At 45.9% G+C, this 23,104-nt stretch overlaps 1 protein-coding gene across 1 annotated transcript in view; it reads right to left on the minus strand.

The window, feature by feature from the left end:
* Positions 1–773: 773 nt before the first annotated feature.
* The window catches only part of RSPH14 (radial spoke head 14 homolog), a 213,975-nt gene continuing 191,644 nt past the window's right edge, over positions 774–23,104 (minus strand). Inside the window, exons 6-7 of the mRNA XM_044275496.1 lie at positions 1,215–1,351; positions 774–1,140 (exon numbers count right to left, since the gene is read on the minus strand). Of these exons, the coding sequence (XP_044131431.1) occupies positions 902–1,140; positions 1,215–1,351 (376 nt within the window). The 3' untranslated portion in view covers positions 774–901. The remainder of the gene's footprint in view (positions 1,141–1,214; positions 1,352–23,104) is intronic.

Consider the following 23,104-nt stretch of genomic DNA (forward strand, 5'->3'; position numbering starts at 1 on the left):
CGCAGCTTGCCCCTGATGTAGTATATGGCCAAAAAATGAACAGACTATTGCTGGTTAAATGCACTTGGTGTGACAGCTTCACCCTGATGTAGGCTTTAGCCAAAAAACAACCACACCATTGAGGGTTAAATGCACTTGGTCGCAGCTTGTGCTGGCGCACCACAAGACACAAAATGGCCGCCGATCACCCCAGAAAAAAGTGACTGACAAACGGTCTGGGCAGCCTAAAAACAGTGAGCAATTGAGTATCAGCAGCTCAATGACCCACAGCTGCAGATCGATCAATAATCAAGTCCTTTGGAGGAGTTAATCACTGCCTAATCTCACCCTACTGTCGCAGCCGCAACCTCTCCCTACGCTAATCAGAGCAGAGTGACGGACGGCGCTATGTGACTCCAGCTTAAATAGAGGCTGGGTCACATGGTGCTCTGGCCAATCACAGCCATGCCAATAGTAGGCATGGCTGTGACGGCCTCTTGGGGCAAGTAGTATGACGCTTGTTGATTGGCTGCTTTGCAGCCTTTCAAAAAGCGCCAAGAAAGCGTCAAAAAGCGCCAAGAAAGCGACGAACACCGAACCCGAACCCGGACTTTTACGAAAATGTCCGGGTTCGGGTCCGTGTCATGGACACCCCAAAATTCGGTACGAACCCGAATTATACAGTTCGAGTTCGCTCATCCCTAATCAGGACATGTTATACACAAGTTATGTTAAAACCCTACCAAGAGACAATGCATCCACCATTGAAGGATGAAGTTCTTTATTGTTAATGTACACAGTTTGTACTCATGACTAGTGGTTCTCAGTCCTTCCAGTATAGACTCACTAGAAGTGACTAGATGAATCCTGCAGCGTCATCTATAGCGGGAACCAAGGGGAGCTGGGATGTCCAGAATTCGGCTCACGGCTTCCACTGTATGACTCTGACTGCTATAGAAGCTGCTCTCCTCACTGCTTCACTGGAGTCCTCCATACAGCCTTGGACTAACGTCACATCTTGCAGAAGTGTTTTACGTCCCTCAGGAGTCTCAGATAGGGTTGTTAATGCTTTAAGGCAGTTCAGTCGCACCTTGCTGTTGCTGTCTTTAAGAAGAGCCAGCAACTTAGGGCTGGCACCAGAATTAAGGGTGGCGTATTTGCCTGATGAAAGAACAAGTGTGAGAGAAATGCAATGGAATTTAGGATTATCCCTCTGAGACAGAACAGGGTATTACCTTGAGTAGTAATGGCAACGTACATCAAAGCTCCTGCTACATTAGCTCTGACCTCAGCATCACCATCTTCCAGGAGTTGGACCAGTATGGGAATTACTTCGGCTTTGCATACACTTTCCTTTCCTTCTAAGGGCACACTGTGTGGAGACAAAAGGGGTTACTTAGAAAGACTTAAACAGGTATTCCTATCTGGACATTTATGACATATCTACATGACTGATAAGTGCAGAACCCACCTCTGGGACCTGCTACTACCTCAAGAATGGGGCCCTCTCTTGCATGGGTGGCTCAACCTATTCACTTCTATGAGACTGCAGAGTAAGTATGCTCAGCTGTTTTCAAAAATCCAATTGAAATTAATGGAGAGCGCCGCACACCTATCGAACATTCACGTCATATCTTATGGAAAAATTATTACATCAAATCCAGAATGAATACCGTAGTTGTCAAAATGGCCCCGTGCTGTACCTACTCTGTATGCCTGCTCATCTAATGTATAGTGTTCAAATCACCAGACAGTGCAGTCACTGCAGTGTCTATTTATAAGTGCTACACGATATCATGCCCAAATAATAGTGCCCTACATTGGCCAAATAACATTTCCATACAGTTAACTTAAAATCATAATGCCACCACCATCTAAAACATTTTAGATGGCGATGGTCCTGTGATGTTCACTAAATTAACACAACCATATTGACCAGACGTGCTGTTAAAGGGGTTGTCCAGGTTCGGAGCTGAACCTGGACACAACGCTAGCTACACTCACCATGAATGAGTGGAGCATTGGAGCTTTTTGCGCTTCGATGCTCCACCTTGCCTAGCAGTGTATCGCACAGGGCAATGGCTGTTTGTTTACCTTTTGACACTTCTAGGCAGAGGCTTCCGCCTAGCAGTGTTCACAGTGACGTCACCTTCTTTAATTGGCTAGGGCAGCGCTAAAGACGGCCTATTAGTGCCGGTGATGTCACCAGGCTCACTGCTAGGTGGAAGTTTCCACCTAACTTACCCATGGAGAGCCCGGTACATCACCGGATCTCAAGAAAATTCCCTTGCCCTGCACGATTTAGTGCGGGGCAAGGGTGAGCATCGGATGGTAAAAAGCTCCAATGCTCCACTCACTCATGGTGAATGAGTGCAGATGGGGTTGTGTCTGGGTTCAGCTCTGGACCCGGACAACCCCTTTAACAGCACTTCTGGTCAATATGGTTGTGTTAATTAAGTGAAAATCACAGAACCATCGCCATCTAAAATGTTTTAGATGGTGGTAGTGTTGTGTTTTTAAGTTAGCTGTGTGGAAATGTTATTTGGCCAATGTAGGGCACTATTATTCGGGCAAGATAACAATCCCTTAAACTTAGTTAACTTAGGCTACTTTCACACTGGCGTTTCTGGGTCCGCTTGTGAGATCCGTTTAAGGGCTCTCACAAGCGGCCTCAAACGGATCAGTTCAGCCCCAATGCATTCTAAATGGATAACGACCCACTCAGAATGCATCAGTTTGCCTGCTTTCGGTCTCCGTTCCGCTTTGGATGCGGACACCAAAACGCTGTTTTCAGTGTTTTGGTGTCCGCCTGATGATGCAGAGCCAAACGGATCTGTCCTGAAACACAATTGAAGTCAATGGGGACGGATCCGTTTGTACTGGCTCCGCTTTGAGACGTATCCGTTTCAAAACTTTTAGGTCTCTGCGCATGCCCAGTAATTTTCTTTCCCTCCCAGCATCGTCGACCATCTTGGAGGAGCGACTTGGTGAACACTGGTAAGTATTGGAAGTTTGTCTGTTTTCTGTCTTTATCTTTTTCTATCTATCTGTTCTATCGGCACTGGGGGGGGGGGGGTGGCTGCTGGCACTGGGGAGGTGGCTGCTGGCACTGGGGGGGTCGCTGCTGGCTCTGGGGGTGGCTGCTGGGCTGGTACTGGGGGTGGATGCTGGCACTGGGGGGGCTGCTGGCACTGCTGGCTCTGGGGGTGGCTGCTGGCTCTGGGAGGGCTGCTGGCACTAGGGGGGGCTGCTGGCACTGGGGGCTGCTGGCACTGGGGGGGCTGCTGGCATGGGGGGGCGGGCACTGTGGGGGGGGGGTGGCTGGCACTGTGGTGGCTGCTAGCACTGGGGGCTGCTGGCTCTGGGGGTGGCTGCTGGCTCTGGGGGGGGCTGCTGGCTCTGGGGGGGCTGCTGGCTCTGGGGGGCTGCTGGCTCTAGGGGGGTCTGCTGCCACTGGGGGGGCTGCTGGCACTGGGGGGGCTGCTGGCTCGGGGGGGCTGCTGGCTCTGGGGGGGGGGCTGCTGGCACTGAAGGGAGGGCTGCTGGCACTTGGGGGATGCATTTTTAATTTTTTTACAAAAAATGTATTAGCTTCGTCCAAAACTTAAATTAAAGAGAAAGTTCTGTTGTGGACAAGCACCAATTTATCTTCTATAAAGTAAGTTCTTACGAATTTTTTGGGGTGATATCTCTGTAAACGGTGCTCTAAACATGTTCTCATAACGTTATATGCATTTTGTCTAGTATTATGTCGCTTACAGATGTCTTCACCTCAACAAATTGATTGGAGACATTTGTACTGTTTGATTCGTTGCATTAATAATTATGTGCTTTTATTCTAGGCTTCTTCACCATCATCTGTCGGCTCACCTGCTGGGGTCGGCTCTCCAGCTGTGGCCGGCTCACCTGCCGGGGGCCGCTCACCAGTGGTGGCCTCGCCGTCATCCAGGGGAGGTGGACCAAGCCCGGACCAGGGCCGTCAAAAAGTAAGTATATATACAGTACAGACCTAAAGTTTGGACACACCTTCTCATTCAAAGAGTTTTCTTTATTTTCATGACTATGAAAATTGTAGATTCACACTGAAGGCATCAAAACTATGAATTAACACATGTGGAATTATATACATAACAAAAAAGTGTGAAACAACTGAAAATATGTCATATTCTAGGTTCTTCAAAGTAGACACCTTTTGCTTTGATTACTGCTTTGCACACTCTTGGCATTCTCTTGATGAGCTTCAAGAGGTAGTCACCTTAAATGGTTTTCACTTCACAGGTATGCCCTGTCAGGTTTAATAAGTGGGATTTCTTGCCTTATAAATGGGGTTGTGACCATCAGTTGCGTTGTGGAGAAGTCAGGTTGGTACACAGCTGATAGTCCTACTGAATAGACTGTTAGAATTTGTATTATGGCAAGAAAAAAGCAGCTAAGTAAAGAAAAACGAGTGGCCATCATTACTTTAAGAAATGAAGGTCAGTCAGTCCGAAAAATTGGGAATACTTTGAAAGTGTCCCCAAGTGCAGTCAAGAAACTGGCTCACATGCGGACCGCCCCAGGAAAGGAAGACCAAGAGTCACCTCTGCTGCGGAGGATAAGTTCATCCGAGTCACCAGCCTCAGAAATCGCAGGTTAACAGCAGCTCAGATTAGAGACCAGGTCAATGCCACACAGAGTTCTAGCAGCAGACACATCTCTAGAACAACTGTTAAGAGGAGACTGTGTGAATCAGGCCTTCATGGTAGAATATCTGCTCGGAAACCACTGCTAAGGACAGGCAACAAGCAGAAGAGACTTGTTTGGGCTAAAAAACACAAGGAATGGACATTAGACCAGTGGAAATCCGTGCTTTGGTCTGATGAGTCCAAATTTGAGATCTTTGGTTCCAACCACCGTGTCTTTGTGCGATGCAGAAAAGGTGAACGGATGGACTCTACATGCCTGGTTCCCACCGTGAAGCATGGAGGAGGAGGTGTGATGGTGTGGGGGTGCTTTGCTGGTGACACTGTTGTGGATTTATTCAAAATTGAAGGCATACTGAACCAGCATGGCTGCCACAGCATCTTGCAGCGGCATGCTATTCCATCCGGTTTGCGTTTAGTTGGACCATCATTTATTTTTCAACAGGACAATGACCCCAAACACACCTCCAGGCTGTGTAAGGGCTATTTGACCATGAAGGAGAGTGATGGGGTGCTGCGCCAGATGACAGTCACCGGACCTGAACCCAATCAAAATGGTTTGGGGTGAGCTGGACCGCAGAGTGAAGGCAAAAGGGTCAACAAGTGCTAAGCATCTCTGGGAACTCCTTCAAGACTGTTGGAAGACCATTTCAGGTGACTACCTCTTGAAGCTCATCAAGAGAATGCCAAGAGTGTGCAAAGCAGTAATCAAAGCAAAAGGTGGCTACTTTGAAGAACCTAGAATATGACATATTTTCAGTTGTTTCACACTTTTTCGTTATGTATATAATTCCACATGTGTTAATTCATAGTTTTGATGCCTTCAGTGTGAATCTACAATTTTCATAGTCATGAAAATAAAGAAAACTCTTTGAATGAGAAGGTGTGTCCAAACTTTTGGTCTGTACTATATATATATTTATATATATATATATATATATATATAATTTTTTTTTTTTAATACATTATGGTAAACCATTTTTTGTTTCAGCAACCTGCACCTAGAGCCGCCAGCCTGGATCCCCCAGTCTTCTCCAGAGTTCATGGGACTGTGAGTGGCAGTCGTAGACATGTAAGTCTTGATTAAGTAGTTGTAATTTGCATTTTGTTTTGGGATTTTCAGTTAATTTTGTATTTCTTTTTCTTTCAGGGTTAGAGGCTCCACCAGAGAAGATGAGGAGTTGTCCGTCACGTTGATAACGAGCTCCTCATCCAACTGGTGGAGGCGCGTCCATCTTTATGGGACCACTCCGACCACCACTGCACTGATCATCATCGCACCCAGCGGTTCTGGAGGGACATATGTTCAGATCTTTTTGAGACCTGGGGGGATCTAAATGCGGCGGCATAGAAGAAATGTGGTAAGTACAGCAATATGTATTTTACTACACTCATATTGTTGTTAACCTTACATCATGCAAATTAATATTGTTATGTTTTTTTCAACAGTCAAACAGGTTACCACTCGGTGGCGATCTATCCGGGACCGCTTTAGGAGGGACTATAACAAGGAGGTTCAGACCCCGAGTGGCTCCGGAGCAACCTCAGGGCCTACATACATGTATACGGCGGCCCTGGGGTTCCTGCGATGTACAATGGCACCATGAAGGTAATTTTTTTTAAGGACTGTAAAAAGAATTTATTTTAAGGCGCTGTCTGAGACAGCAGGGTGTTTGGCTCCCCTGTTTTGGCCAGCCCCCTACAGTCAGAGGGACAACTTTTCTCTCCGTCTAAGTGTAAGGGGCTGTCTGAGACAGTGGAGCGTTTGGCTCACCTGTTTTGGCCAGCCCCCTACAGTCAGAGGGACAATTGTTCTCTCCGTCTGAGTGTAAGGAGCTGTCTGAGACAGCGGAGCGTTTGGCTGCCCTGTTTTGGCCAGCCCCCTACAGTCAGAGGTACAACTGTTCTCTCCGTCTGAGTGTAAGGGGCTGTCTGAGACAGCGGAGCGTTTGGCTCCCCTGTTTAGGCCAGCCCCCTATGGTATAAGGTAGCCATAGCATAGAACATGGATGCTGTATTTAAAGGATAATTCTTTACTTTACTTAGTTTTTTCTTACAGAACTACCAGCAGCACTCGGGAGCCTGAACAACCTCCTGAGGCGAAACCAGAATAGATCATCACCGCCAGCCCTCCTGTCCCTCATGCATCTACCAGATCCCTCCGCTCAACAGAGGCTCTTAAGTTTCCGGACCAATTTGAGAGCCCTGGTGAGCAGGCAGAGATCCGGTAGGCCAAGTCGAAATGATTATGTGGACCTTTTAGAGGGTTTTTAGAAGGTTTTGCCGAACATCAGATGGTATTTAGTGCTGACTTGATTTGCCGCTGGGAGAGGGCGGAGTCGGCGATTCAACGCAACCCTAACTACTTTTATGGGCTAAGCATAATGAATTTGATGGACTCAATGAAACCAGAGCAGTTACATAGGTTTAAGATCATGCTAGAGAATGGGTCATGGGAAGTTATGCATATGCTGTTAGCAAATCTACGATATGTAAAACACTAAACAAGAATGGATTTCATGAGAGCATACCACAGAGGAAGCCACTGCTGTCCAAAAAAATACATTGCTGCACGTTTACAGTTTGCACAAGAGCAGCTGGATGTTCCACAGCAGTACTGGCAAATTATTCTGTGGACAGATGAAACCAAAGTTGAGTTGTTTGGAAGAAACACACAACACTATGTGTGGAGAAAAAGAGGCACAGCACACCAACATCAAAACCTCATCCCAACTGTGAAGTATGGTGGTGGGGCCATCATGGTTTGGGGCTGCTTTGCTGTGTCGGGGCCTAGACGGATTGCTATCATCGAAGGAAAAATGAATTCCCAAGTTTATCAAGACATTTTGCAGGAGAACTTAAGGCCATTTGTCCACCAGATGAAGCTCAACAGAAGATGGGTGTTGCAACAGGACAACAACCCAAAGCATAGACGTAAATCAACAACAGAATGGCTTAAACAGAAGAAAATACGCCTTCTGGAATGGCCCAGTCAGAGTCCTGACCTCAACCCGATTGAGATGCTGTGGGCATGACCTCAAGAAAGCGATTCACACCAGACATCCCAAGAATATTGCTGAACTGAAACAGTTCTGTAAAGAGGAATGGTCAAGAATTACTCCTGACCGTTGTGCACGTTTGATCTGCAACTACAGGAAACGTTTGGTTGAAGTTATTGCTGCCAAAGGAGGTTCAACCAGTTATTAAATCCAAGGGTTCACATACTTTTTCCACCTGCACTGTGAATGTTTACATGGTGTGTTCAATAAAAACATGGTAACAGTTAATTCTTTGTGTGTTATTAGTTTAAGCAGACGGTGATTGTCTATTGTTGTGACTTAGATGAAGATCAGATCACATCTTATGACCAATTTGTGGAGAAATCCATATCATTCCAAAGGGTTCACATACTTTTTCCACCTGCACTGTGAATGTTTACATGGTGTGTTCAATAAAAACATGGTAACAGTTAATTCTTTGTGTGTTATTAGTTTAAGCAGACAGTGATTGTCTATTGTTGCGACTTAGATGAAGATCAGATCACATCTTATGACCAATTTGTGGAGAAATCCATATCATTCCAAAGGGTTCACATACTTTTTCTTGCAACTGTATATTTTGTTTTATAAAAAAAAAAAACAAAAAAAGTAAAGAAATTATAGTTCACTTCACTGTGTCTGTGTTTTCATTGTCCTGTACACGGGAACAGTAACCTTGGGCACTCCAGCTGCAGTGAAATTAAAACTACCATAGTCTCAATACTGTGCGTTTATTATAACGCCCTTGGTAGTTTTTTTTTCTAAAACAGCCCTAGTGCCAAAGGTGGCTGAACCATGAACATGACCATCAATAATGAGCTATCTTTTGGCTCTTTATTGATCGTATACCCTTGGATTGGCACATGAACAAGCAAATGCTTGTTCCTTGTTTCATCTTGAGCCCTTTCATATGAGCCCTTGTGGGAGTCACGGTCCATCAACATCATCATGAATTAATTAACAAATTGTAATTTTACAGTTTGATTAATGATTTCCCGATGATGTTAAGGCCTCTTGAAAACGACTGTATGCCCTCCGAGACATACGGTCCGTGAGCGGGCCATGTGTCCCATAGTGGCATTGATCATGCGCACGGGAGTACACAGCATCATAGTTTACAATGATGCTGTGCAAGTCGGGTTGCCTGTGGGGCTATTGTCTAGCACTAATAGATCATATGAGTGCGGGACAATAGCCCAGTGTGCAGCACGGCATGGACAGCATCATGATGCTATGTACTCCCGTACGTACGATCAATGGTGCTCCGGGACGTATTGCCCGCTAACGAACACTATACTTTTAGTGCATATAGTCGTGCACAAGGGTGTGGTCCGTGATCAGAGCTGAAATCGGAGCGACTTGGATTTCAACCAGACGGCCCCCAAGAGATTAGCAACAGAGCATTTAAATGCTTCAAAGCTAATGACAACCCTGGGGGGACACTTTGAGACGCTAATCAATACAAAACTGATCCGCTAAACTGATGCAAAAATGGAACCGAACGTGACAAATTGATCCGCATTACAGTTTGAATGGCTTCCGTTCGTCTCCGTTTAGTCATTTTATTGACGGATCTGTTTCAAATGCCTTTCAAACGGATCCGTGAAACGCCAGTGTGAAAGTAGCCTTAGAAACAGCAATATACAGTGCCACCACTAAAACACCTTGCAAAAACAATATACTGTACTGCACAGGAGCTGTGTGAGCCGGATCAATGCGGGGACCCAGTTGTGACTGACAGCTAAGCCCCTGCTGTATCCACTGGAATCGCCGTAAACACTGATACTGGGGGATTAAACCCTTATATGCCACAATCAACACTGATCGCGGCATATAAGAGGATTGTAGAGGGAGGGGGCACCTTCTGCTTCTCTATCGCTGCCCTAACCGCACTGTGGTGAGAAGGGGCCGGTGGCTGCTAGGGCAACCCCAGGCCTCGCAAATGATTTGGGGTCATGTACGGAAGCCTGTGAGACTCAGCCCCCAGGCTGGGTCTCACAGGCACACTGTCAGTGTGAATCTAACAGTTTCAATATAGTATAATACAGCATGTATTGTACTACATTGAAACAGGGATCAGACCCTGAAATGTTGAAGTCCCTGTACTGAGACAAAAAGAAAAAGAAAAAAAAAGTGTTTTATAAAAAAATAAAAAAGTTTACAGTAAAAAAAAAGTGTCCCTCTCCCTCTCATCGGGCGATTTTTAATTAAAAAAAATATAATAAAAAAGACATATTCGGTATTGCCGCATCCATAATGAGCGACTCTATAAAAGTATCACATGAGCTACCCCCTTAGGTGAACACTGTCAAATTTTTTAATAAAAACTGTGCCAAAACCTTGCCCCAAAAAAGTGTAATAATGAACGATCAAAGAAAATCACATGTACCCAAAAATGGTACCAATAAAACGTCAACTCTTCCCACAAAAAACGAGCTCCTACACAAGACAATTGGAATTTTTTTTTATTTTTTTATATGGCTTTCAGAAAGTGGAGACACAAAAATATGATATTTTTTTCCAAAAGTGCTTTTTTATGTATAACTGAAACAAAAAAAATAAAAATAGACATATTTGATATTGTCATGTCCTTAACAACCTGCTCTATAAAAATAACACATGATCTAACCTGTCAGGGGAACGTCGTAAAAAAAAAAAAAAAAAATGTGCCAGAACAGCTATCTTTTTGTTACCTTGCCTTACAAAAAGCATAATATCGAGCAATCCCAAATCACATGTACCCCAAAATAGTACCATAGTACCAACAAAACTGTCACCTTATCTTGTAGTTTCCAAAATGGGGTCACTTTTTGGGAGTTTCTACTGTAAGGCTGGGTTAAAATGGGCGGGTGACATGCGGGAACAGATGCGGGTGCGTTGCGGGAAAATGCATGATTTTTCCCTGCGAGTGCAAAGTTTTTAATGCGTTTTGCACGCGCGTGAGAAAAATAGGCATGTGTGGTACCCAAACCCGAACCCGGACTTCTTCACAGAAGTTCGGGTTTCGGTTAGGTGTTGTGTATAGATTTAAATTTTTTCCCTTATAAGATGGTTATAAGGGAAAATAATAGCATTCTGAATACAGAATGCATAGTAAAATAGAGATGGAGGGGTTACATTTTTTTTTATTAAACTTACCTAATCCACTTGTTCGCACAGCCCGGCTTCTCTTCTTTCTTTTTCTTTGAGGAGAAGGACCTTTGGTGACGTCACTGCGCTCATCACATGGTGATGGATCATGTGATGGACAATGTGATGAGCGCAGTGACATCACCACAGGTCCTTTTCCTCACAGATCATCAAAGAAGACAGAAGGCAAGCCGGGCCGTGCGAACAAGTGGATGAGGTGAGTAAAATTATTATTATTTTTTTAATCCCTCCATCCCTATTTTACTAAGCATTCTGCATTAATTTTTCACGCAGTCCCATTCACTTCTATGGGGCCTGCGTTGCGTGAAAAACGCACAATATAGAGCATGCTGCGATTATCACGCAACGCACAAGTGAAAATCACCGCTCATGTGCACAGCCCCATAGAAATGAATGGGTCCGGATTCAGTGCGGGTGCAATGCGTTCACCTCACGCATTGCACCCGCGTGGAATTCTCGCCCGTGTGAAAGGGGCCTAAAGGTGCATAAGGGGGGCTTCAAATGTGATATGGCAACTTAAAATTATCCCAAGGAAATCTGCCCTCCAAAATCCATATGTTGCTCCCTCCCTTCTGTGCCCTACAGTGTGCCCATCCAGCAATTTACCACCACAAATGGGGTGTTTCTGTAAACTGCAGAATGAAGGCAATAAATCTGGAGTTTTGTTTTGCTGTTAACACTTGCTGCCTTACATGAAAAAAATGGATTAAAATGGAAAATCTGCAAAAAGAAGTGAAATTTTCCTATAATTTTTAAAAAAATATATATTTGAATAACTTGAGGGGTTTAGTTTCTAAAATGTGGTCATTTATGAGTGGTTTCTATTATGTAAGCCCCACAAAATGACTTCATAACAGAATTGGTCCCTCAAAATGAGTTTTTTGATTTTTTTTTTTTAAATTACAAAATGCCACCTAAAATTGTACTACATCCAAAACAAAAAAAAATTACAAAATGATGCCAACATAACGTAGACATGTAGAAAGTGTAAAGTAATAACAATTTTATGAGGTATCAAAAGCAGATAAATAAAAATTGTGAAAATTGCAAATTTCTGAATTAATGGATCAGTAAAAGTGTTCCAAAGTTACCACATAAAGTGATGCATCAGATTTCCCAAATTTTGCCTGGGTGTTAAAGGGGTTGTCTCACTTTAGCAAATTCAGCATTTATTATGTAGAGAAAGTTAATACAAGGCACATACTAATATATTGTTATTATCCATATTGCTTCCTTTGCTGGCTGGATTTATTTTTCCATCAAATTATACACTGTTCTTTTCCATGGTTATGACTACCTGCAATCCATCAGTGGTGGCCGTGCTTGCACTCTATAGGAAGAAGCACTTGGCTATGTCCACTCCCATGGTCCCGGGCCAACAAATAGGCTTTTTCCTATAGTGTGCAAGCATCACCACCACTGATGGATTGCAGGGTGTTCGTAACCATGGAAACGAGCAGTGTATACTGTGATGGGAAAATGAATCCAGCCAGCAAAGGAAGCAATATGGACAAACACAATATGACATTAAGTGCCTTGTATTAACTTTCTCTACATGATAAATGCTATTTGCTTTAAGGTGAAAAATGGCTTGGTCCTGAAGGGGTTAAAGGGTTTCTACCACTTCGTTTGCCCATATTTAGCTTTCAGACACTAGCGATCCGCTAGTGTCTGCTGTACCAAACAATCCTAATCTAACAGTTTTTTGTCCAGCCGTTTTGCTAAAAAAATAACTTTTATGGATATGCTAATGAGCCTCTAGGTGCTATGCGGGCGTCTTTTCAGCACCTAGAGGCTCCGTCTATCTTCACATAATGCCGCCCAGCGCGTCCCTCCAGCACGCCCATCTCTGATGGAATCCGATCCTCCCTCTGTTCCAGCCGTACGAAATCTCGCGCCTGTGCCGTGCGCGTCTGTAATCGGCGCTGGGCGTGCTGGAGGGACGCGCTGGGCGGCATTATGTGAAGGTAGACAGAGCCTCTAGGTGCTGAAAAGACACCCGCATAGCACCTAGAGGCTCATTAGCATATCCATAAAAGTTCTTTTTTTTAGCAAAACGGCTGGACAAAAAACTGTTAGATTAGGATTGTTTGGTACAGCAGACACTAGCGGATCGCTAGGGGCAAACAAAGTGGTAGAAACCCTTTAAGGGAGGTGTAGCAGTGATGTCAGCAAACCCTTGGATGTATCATGTGCAAAGTACGGTAGGCTTTAAGTAGATATTGATAATAAAGTTAGGCCTCTTCCGTTCCGTATTTTGTGCTCCGTATACGGAACCGTTCATTTAAATTGATCCTCAAAAAAAATATTAGGTACTCTGTATGCCTTCCGTTTCCGTATTTCCGTTCAAAGATAGAACATTTCCTATTATTGTCTGCATAACCCTAAGTTCACACCTGAGAGTTTTACAGCGCGTTCAAACCCGCTGTAAAACGCTCAACACATGAAAACCATTGCTTCCCTATGGGAATGGTTCTCACCTGGGCGTTTTACAGCGCGTACGATCGCGCTGTAAAACGCCCGACGCATAATCAAGTTCTTGAGCTTCTTTGGGGCGTTTTGACGCGTGTTTGTGGCCATAAGACACTGCAGTCAATCACACAAACTTGCGTCAAACGCGCGTTTACTATTACAAAAAACGCACATAAAAACGTGTGAAAGCAGGGTAACGGACAAGAATAGTACTGTTCTATCAGGGGCCGGCTGTTCCGTTCCGCAAAAAAACTGAATACACACAGACGTCATTCATATTTTTTACGAACTGCAAAATACAAAAAAAAAAGCCATACGGTCGTGTGCAAGAGGCCTTAATTTGCTGACATTAACCTCAGTATGGTCAGACCTCAAAGCTTCCACCTTTTCTCTGAAACATAATTAGCAAGTCATTATTTGCTAAACAGAAGAAGCTGATATCCTGAATCCAGAGTTCCCGCAATTAATGGCAAATATTCAACATAATTAGTTACACTGTAACTTTTATAGCAATGGTTCTGGACTGGATGCAATTCACCCACTACATAAACAGAAGGTCTCAGACATTAGTATTGCCAGCTGAACCTGCGAAAATCAGTGGGTGCAGCCAACAGTCTAAGGGCTCATGCACACAGCCGTTGGTTGGCCGTTCTGTGCATTGGGGACCGCAATTTGCGGTTCCCAATGCACGGCCAACATCTGTGCGGATTCAACTTGAATGGATCCTTGATCTGTCCACACTGCAAAAAAATAGAACATGTTCTATTTTTCTGCGATGCGGAGGCACGGAGAGAAACCCCACGGAAGCACTACGTAGTGCTTGTGTGGGGTTCCATGCCTCTGTTCTGCACCGCATCTCCGAATTGCGGACCTATTCAAATGAATGGATCAGCATCCGTGATGCGGGGTGCACACAGCCAGTGCCCGCATATACGGCATGGCCGGGTAAGCCCTAAGGCTGAGTTCACATTTCACGTAGTCCGGGGGAACATGTGCACTAGCGGCAGCACGGATCCGACAGGCTGTTCACCCGCCGGAACAGCCTGCAGGGGTCCCTTGCCGCTAGTGTGAAACTAGCCTTAGTTATTTCCATCAGTTATTGAGAGCCAAAACCAGGTGCGGGTCAAAAACACAGAACAGGAGCATATCTTTCCATTATACCTGATCTTTGAGTAGGCTTCACCTCTAGTTTTGGCTCACAATAACTAATGGAAATAACTGATCAAATAACTGAAGTGTAAACTCAGCCTGTGTATGGGGAGCGCCCAACTCTCCCAACAGAGGAGAAAAAGATCAGGAGAAGTGATCATTTTTGCCTGATCCTTTTGCTCTCCCGGGAGATAAGCCAGAAATGTCTGTCATCAGCTTTCTCCTCTACCCCCCATTGAATACACACACATGCTTGGCTGAAATAAATGTGTACGGGGAAGTCGGGAGAGAGTTTTCATGGCCAGCTTTATAGATCTGCATGGTATATGATATGTACATTCAATAGAAAACCCAGGAAACAGACCATAAAATATGAAACAACTTGAAATGTAGTAAATTGATTCTAAGATATGGTGCACATTTTGAATAGTAGTTACGTCATGAGCCACCGTAGACTCTGTTCATACATGAGCTGATAGTTGTTCCTATTCAGGGGTGTATATAAACCTCTATAGGCCAGCCAAGAATTCTAGATGACCGTATTGTGAGAACTCATGCCCAAAGGAAATATCTGCATGAATTTATCATTTATAATCATTTTAATGAATTGCCCTTAGTGGTCTAAGAACGGGGAATCTTCAGGTACACTGCTACCAGGAGAAATTAGAAAACAGAGAAGTATTAAAGGCTTGTACTAATGGTGAAAAGTATCCACAGATCACCCGTTTCAGGGTTACAATCCCTTTTGAAGGGGCTTTTGGCATCATATTCCGGATTTCTAAAGAGGGTAACCCCTCTATCCTGAAGCAACGTCCCCCACTCACCCTATTCCACGGCTAGTCATGACTGCCCATGCTCGCCATACAACCCCCCACCCACTCAGTCAGGTAAAAAATATGAAAATAAAATGATTACTGGTGCTGGACAGTAGGAGAAGTGAAGTGTTTACAGTATGCCGCCCAGGCTCTGTATGCCCCCCTAGTGTGATCTTCATAGTAGTTATTCTCTCTTAGTGCCCCCTTCACAGTAGAATGCCCCCTTAGTGCCCCACACAGTGGTTACGCCCCCTTACTGCCCCACTTACAGTAGTGATGCCTCCTTACAGTAGTACTGCTCCCTAAGTGCCCCCCTTACAGTAGTGATGCCTCCTTACAGTAGTACTGCTCCCTTAGTGCCCCCCTTACAGTTGTGCTGGCCCCTTACAGTAGAGCTGGCCCCTTACAGTTGTGCTGGTCCCTTACAGTAGAGCTGGCCCCTTAGTGACCTCCTTACAATAAAGCCCCTGTAGTGTTAATAGAATAAATAAAAATACTCACCTAGCCGCGTCCCCCCGATAAGTAGAGCACATCATACTCTCTATCTCTATCACATACATCTATTTCTAATTACCTTTACAAAGGGGCATAGTTAGAGAGGGTGCAGAGGGCCCCGGTGCCAGTATAATAGATAACACATGGTAAATGGGGTAAGTGATCTTGCAGTGTGGTCAAGGATCTTCAAGTTATGCCTCTGACTAAAAGGGGTTGGTCACTTTCTGACCAATGTGTATGTAAGATTACTACATGGCACTTGCTAAAAAAGCCTTTGTTGACATTCTGTGCTGGTTGCTATATTTCACAAGCTATGCCACCTTGCTAGGCAAATCTGTGCCGTACACATAGAGGTTCTGTCCATAAGATGGTCGCTGATAGAGGGTCATGTGACCAGACAACTCGCCTCCATGGGATGTTTCCTGCATTCAAATACACTGCACCTCCACTAAACCCCCAACAGTGAAGTGCAGATGGCAAGTGCAATGTACATGAATGGAGGAGACATCACATGGAGGTGATATGCCTGGTCACAGGACCATCCATCGGCAGCCATTTTATGGACAGGACCGTACAAAAGACTTGGCAACCAAGCAGACATACCTTAGGAGATATAGAAAATGGCACAGAATTTTAATAAAGCCTACATTAGTAAGTGCCATATAATCATCTTAAAAACAAATGAGTCAACTGTAAGCAGAAAGTGGCCAACCCCTTTAAAGAGGACCTGTCTCCTCCCCTGACATGTCTGTTTTAGTAACTACCGTATTTTTCGTCCTATAAGACGCACCTAGGTTTTAAAGGAGGACAAAAATATTTTTCTTTACACCTCAGGTCAGACCACCAATCAGACCCCCAATGTTAATCAGACCTCAGCTGACAGCCCCAATCAGACCCCCAATGTTAATAAGACCTCAGCTCAGACCCCAAACAGACCTCAGCTCAGACCCCAATGTAAATTACCCCCAATGAGACCTCATATAAAAGCCCCAAGCCTCTCATCAGCCCCCATTATTATCCCTTATGCCTCTCATCACCCCCATTATCAGCCCTTATGCCTCTCATCAGCCCCCATTATCATCCCTTATGCCTCTCATCAGCCCCCATTATCAGCCCTTATGCCTCTCATCACCCCCCATTATCATCCCTTATGCCTCTCATCACCCCCCATTATCAGCCCTTATGCCTCTCATCAGCCCCCATGCCTCTCATCAGCCCCCATTATCAGCCCTTATGCCTCTCATCAGCCCCCATTATCATCCCTTATGCCTCTCATCAGCCCCCATTATCAGCCCTTATGCCTCTCATCACCCCCATTATCAGCCCTTATGCCTCTCATCAGCCCCCATTATCAGCCCTTATGCCTCTCATCACCCCCATTATCAGCCCTTATGCCTCTCATCAGCCCCCATTATCAGCCCTTATGCCTCTCATCAGCCCCCATTATCAGCCCTTATGCCTCTCATCAGCCCCCATTATCATCCCTTATGCCTCTCATCAGCCCCCATTATCAGCCCTTATGCCTCTCATCACCCCCATTATCAGCCCTTATGCCGCTCATCAGCCCCCATTATCAGCCCTTATGGCTCTCATCAGCCCCCATTATTAGCCCTTATGCCTCTCATCTACCCTTATGCCTTTCATCAGCCCCCATGACTCATTATGCCTCTCATCAGCCCCCATTATCAGCCCTTATGCCTCTCATCATCCCTTATGCCTCTCATCAGCCCCCATTATCATCCATTATGCCTCTCATCAGCCCTTATGCCTCTCATCAGCCATTATGCCTCTCATCAGCCCCCATTATCATCCCTTATGCCTCTCATCAGCCCCCATTATCATCCCTTATGCCTCTCATCATCCCTTATGCCTCTCATCAGCCCCTATTATCATCCCTTATGCCTCTCATCAGCCCCCATTATCAGCCCTTATGCCTCTCATCGGCCCCCATTATCAGCCCTTATGCCTCTCATCAGCCCCCATTATCAGCCCTTATGCCTCTCATCAGCCCCCATTATCATCCCTTATGCCTCTCATCAGCCCCCATTATCATCCCTTATGCCTCTCATCAGCCCCCATTATCATCCCTTATGCCTCTCATCAGCCCCCATTATCAGCCCTTATGCCTCTCATCGGCCCCCATTATCATCCCTTATGCCTCTCATCAGCCCCCATTATCAGCCCTTATGCCTCTCATCAGCCCCCATTATCAGCCCTTATGCCGCTCATCAGCCCCCATTATCAGCCCTTATGGCTCTCATCAGCCCCCATTATTAGCCCTTATGCCTCTCATCTACCCTTATGCCTTTCATCAGCCCCCATGACTCATTATGCCTCTCATCAGCCCCCATTATCATCCCTTATGCCTCTCATCAGCCCCCATTATCAGCCCTTATGCCTCTCATCAGCCCCCATTATCAGCCCTTATGCCGCTCATCAGCCCCCATTATCAGCCCTTATGGCTCTCATCAGCCCCCATTATCAGCCCTTATGCCTCTCATCATCCCTTATGCCTCTCATCAGCCCCCATTATCATCCATTATGCCTCTCATCAGCCCTTATGCCTCTCATCAGCCATTATGCCTCTCATCAGCCCCCATTATCATCCCTTATGCCTCTCATCAGCCCCCATTATCATCCCTTATGCCTCTCATCATCCCTTATGCCTCTCATCAGCCCCTATTATCATCCCTTATGCCTCTCATCAGCCCCCATTATCAGCCCTTATGCCTCTCATCGGCCCCCATTATCATCCCTTATGCCTCTCATCAGCCCCCATTATCAGCCCTTATGCCTCTCATCAGCCCCCATTATCATCCCTTATGCCTCTCATCAGCCCCCATTATCATCCCTTATGCCTCTCATCAGCCCCCATTATCATCCCTTATGCCTCTCATCAGCCCCCATTATCAGCCCTTATGCCTCTCATCGGCCCCCATTATCATCCCTTATGCCTCTCATCAGCCCCCATTATCAGCCCTTATGCCTCTCATCAGCCCCCATTATCAGCCCTTATGCCTCTCATCAGCCATTATGCCTCTCATCAGCCCCTATTATCATCCCTTATGCCTCTCATCAGCCCCCATAATTAGCCATTATGCCTCTTATCCAGGGCCGGCTCCAGGTTCATGTGGGCCCTTGGGCGATAAATCCCAGTGGGCCCCCATGAGGCATTTTTTTACATTGACATGTCCCCCTGTGGCTCCCACACGGTATAATGACCCCCAGTGGCCCCTATACAGTATAATGACTACTAGTGGCCCTTCACACAGTATAATGAACCCCCAATCCGACCCCCCCCCCACTGTATAATGACCACCTGTGGCCCTGCATTCAGAATAATAACCCCCAGTCGCCCCCATTCAGAATAATGACCCCCAGTAGCCCCCACACTGGGGGAATACTGTATGGAGGGGGCTCTGGGGGTCATTATACTGAATGGAGGGTCATTGGTGATCATTATACTAAATGGGGGACACTGAGGGTCATTATACTATGTAAAGGGCCTTCACAGTATAATGACCCCACAGTGACCCTCCATTCAGAATAATGACCCCCAGTCGCCCCCACACTGGGGGTTATACTGTATGGAGGGGGCACGAGGGGTTATTATATTTAATGGGGGCTCTGGTGGTCATTATGCTAAATGGAGGGTCAATGGGGATCATTATACTAAATGGGGGGCACTGGGAGTCATTATACTGTGTAAGGGGCCCTCACAGTGTGATGAATGGCCCCCCAGTGGCCCCCTCACATACCTATCATTGCAGGGGAGCTGGTGGTCCTGTCATTCACTAACCGCAGCTCCCTGCGCTCCTTCTCTCCGGCGGCCCGCTGCAGCAGTGAGCCAGGCCTGGAGGAGAGTAGGAGATGTGCAGTGATGTAGCTAGAACTGGCTGGGCCCCACAGCAAATTTTAGTACGCCCCCCTCCCCCCCCAATGTGTGTTCACATCACGTTTTTCCTATCGGTTTGATGTATACAAATGTGCAGCACTCCACGTTTTTGTATCCTGCAGAGTCTACGTTAACGTATATGTTTTTTTACAATGGAACTGTATGGTGAACGGACGCCACTGTACGGCATCAGTCTGAGGCATCTGTTAATGTACGCATTTTTGGTATAAATGAAATGGATAGCACAAATGGGATGTGAACCCAGCTCTAGTGTCAGAATAAGCACCAGTACACAGCGGAGCAGCGTGGCGGAGAGGGGAGGCCGCCATGTACTGATAGAGCGCTACCTGGTCCTGGTGGTCAGGGATTAGGACTGGGCTTTCCAAGGATCATTTTGTACTGGGAAATACAGGGCACAGTATAATACACTAGAATCTATATAATATAAAGATATTAGCCCTACCCCCGAATAATAATACAATTAGGGGGTCATTTATTATATAGAAATACGTCTATATTAGGCGTATTTCTGACACAGATTGTGGCGCAAAGGTCCTTAGCACCGCAATCTGCATCTTTTCCCGCTCATGCCAGGTCTAAAAAAAGTGGTGTGGGCAGGGAAGGGGATACAGTTATGGCCATGCAGTTACTGGATACCACCACCATATAGTGATAACACCGCCATACAATGATAAAACCATCATACAGTGACCGGATAAAAGGGTATAAGAGGGCACAGTACAGGGAATGACTATGGGCACTGCACAGGGTGTGGTAAGAGGGCACAATGCAGGGTATAAAGGGGCACAGTACTGGGTGGGGGCACAGTCACATTGACCCTGTGACGTTAGAAGGTCCTTATGGTGAATGCTGTTCAGATGCCACCATAATGAGAGGCAGAGGAGTGAGACGGGCTTGGGGCCCTGGATGTACAGGGGGGGTGGACACAGCAAGTAGGTGGAAGGGGCTCTGAGGGGGATTCATACAAGAAGTAGGGGCAGGAGGTCTGTGCAGGGCAGCAATAGGAGATAGGAGGGTGGGACAGGAGCTCTGGATACATGAGGGAGGAAAGGAGACAGCAGGGGCCCCATGAGGATGAGATAGGACAGGATATGGGGGGGGGCAGGTGTCATGGAGACAAACTGCTTAATGAAACAGTAACACAACTAAATAGAATGAAGCAGCAGCAGATCGAAGAGTCCTTTCCTCCTGTCCCACAGACAAGAGACAGTCACAGTGCAGACTCACTCACAGACTGTCTTCACACTTCTGTGCTCCAGCCCTGCGGTCTCTCTCCTCAGGCAGCATGTGTCCTGTGTAGAGGGTGCGTGTCCTGTGTAGAGGGGGCGTGTCTGAGTCTCTGCAGCTCAGAGGGCCCACCAGAGGGGTACTGCGTAAGTGAAATGACAGCAGTGAGAGCTCCCATCTGTATTGATGGAAGTGCTCATAGCAGCTCAGTGGGCCCCCCCAGGAGCATTGGGCCCTGGCACTTGCCCGGGGATGCCGGGTTATGACGCCGGCCCTGCTCTTATCAACCCCTATTATCATCCCTTATGCCTCTCATTAGCCCCCATAATGAGCCATTATGCCTCTCATCAGCCCCCTATTATCATCCCTTATGCCTCTCATTAGCCCCCATAATGAGCCATTATGCCTCTCATCAGCCCCCATAATGATCCCTTATGCCTCTCATCAGCCCCCATAATTAGCCATTATGCCTTTCATCAGCCCCTATTATCATCCTTTATGCCTCTCATCAGCCCCCATTATCATCCCTTATGCCTCTCATCAGCCCCCATAATGAGCCATTATGCCTCTCATCAACCCCTATTATCATCCCTTATGCCTCTCATCAGCCCCCATAATGATCCCTTATGCTTCTCATCAGCCCCCATAATTAGCCATTATGCCTCTCATCAGCCCCCATTATCATCCTTTATGCCTCTCATCAGCCCCCATTATCATTCCTTATGCCTCTCATCAGCCCCCATAATTAGCCATTATGCCTCTCATCAGCCCCCATTATCATCCCTTATGCCTCTCATCAGCCCCCATAATAAGCCATTATGCCTCTTATCAACCTATATTATCATCCCTTATGCCTCTCATTAGCCCCCATAATGAGCCATTATTCCTCTCATCAACCCCTATTATCATCCCTTATGCTTCTCATCAGCCCCCATAATGATCCCTTATGCCTCTCATCACCCCCATTGCCTCAGATCAGCCACCAGTCTCATGCCAGATAAAATAAATAAACCACTTACCTCTCCTGATCCCGGACGTCGCCAATCCTCACTGCCCGTACTCTGTCTTAGTCCTTCCTCCGGATGTGCTATGAACTGGCGCGCACAGCGTGAGGCCACAGAGCGCCCCCACGCTGTGAGCAGCCACTGCACAGCCGACTGCAGAGGACCAGGAAGCGGTGAGTACAGAGCCTTCACCGCTTCCTGGTCCTCAGATACTAATGAGCGCTTCCATAATGGAAGAGCTCATTAGTATTCACCCAATAAGACGCTGGGACATTTTGCCCCACATTTGGGGGGGGGGGGGAATGGATCTTATGGGGCAAAAAATACGGTATTTGCATTCCCTGTGCAATAACTTTTTTGGAGCATCTTTTTGCATACCTCTATGTTGTGTCATTCCTTTATTATTCCTACTAATTGTATGAATAAATTGCCAGCAGTCTGCATAAAAAGCCATCTGGGTGTTACCAGTTGATGGTGTGTCCCTGCACAGTCGGACACTATCTAATCAGTGCTGCCAGTGGCAGATTGTACAAGGACACCCCCCCAACTGGTAACACCCAGATGGACCTTTGTTGCAGACAGTTGGCAATTCATTCATAAACGTAGTAGGAATTTAGTATTCTAGTAGGAATACTAAAGGAATAGCAGAACATTATGTCATAAGAATAGATACTCCAGAATTGTTATTACACGGGGAATGAAATTAGTTACTAAAACAGACATGTGAGGAGTGGTGACAGCTCCTCTTTAACTTAAAGGGGTTGTGCCACCACTAAATGTTATTTTACTATAATTCAGCATGAAAAACTAGTTGCTTCTGAAATATACTAACTGTTACATACAGTTTCAGTTATCAGAAATTCTCTATTTATATTCTCTCTCATTATAATGATGCACCCTGGTGTTTAATCTGTATAGTAATGTGCATGTCCACCTACATAGGTGGTCTCAGATGCTCAGTTTTATCCTTCAACTACCACCAGTCTATCTACAGTTAGAAGCTGTGACAGTTACAGGGAGAGAGAGAGCTGCATCAGAAAGGACATGCCCCAAGAAAAAGGACTTGTCCCCTGAGCTGCCAGCCTGAACAGCATTTAGCAGAGCAATTGTAAAAATGAAAGTGGAGATCTCTGGATCCATATGAGATATGAGGTTCAGGGCAGGTTCTAGCTATTTT

The sequence above is a fragment of the Bufo gargarizans genome, chromosome 1 (assembly GCF_014858855.1).
Source record: "Bufo gargarizans isolate SCDJY-AF-19 chromosome 1, ASM1485885v1, whole genome shotgun sequence".
Classification (NCBI taxonomy): Eukaryota; Metazoa; Chordata; class Amphibia; order Anura; family Bufonidae; genus Bufo; species Bufo gargarizans.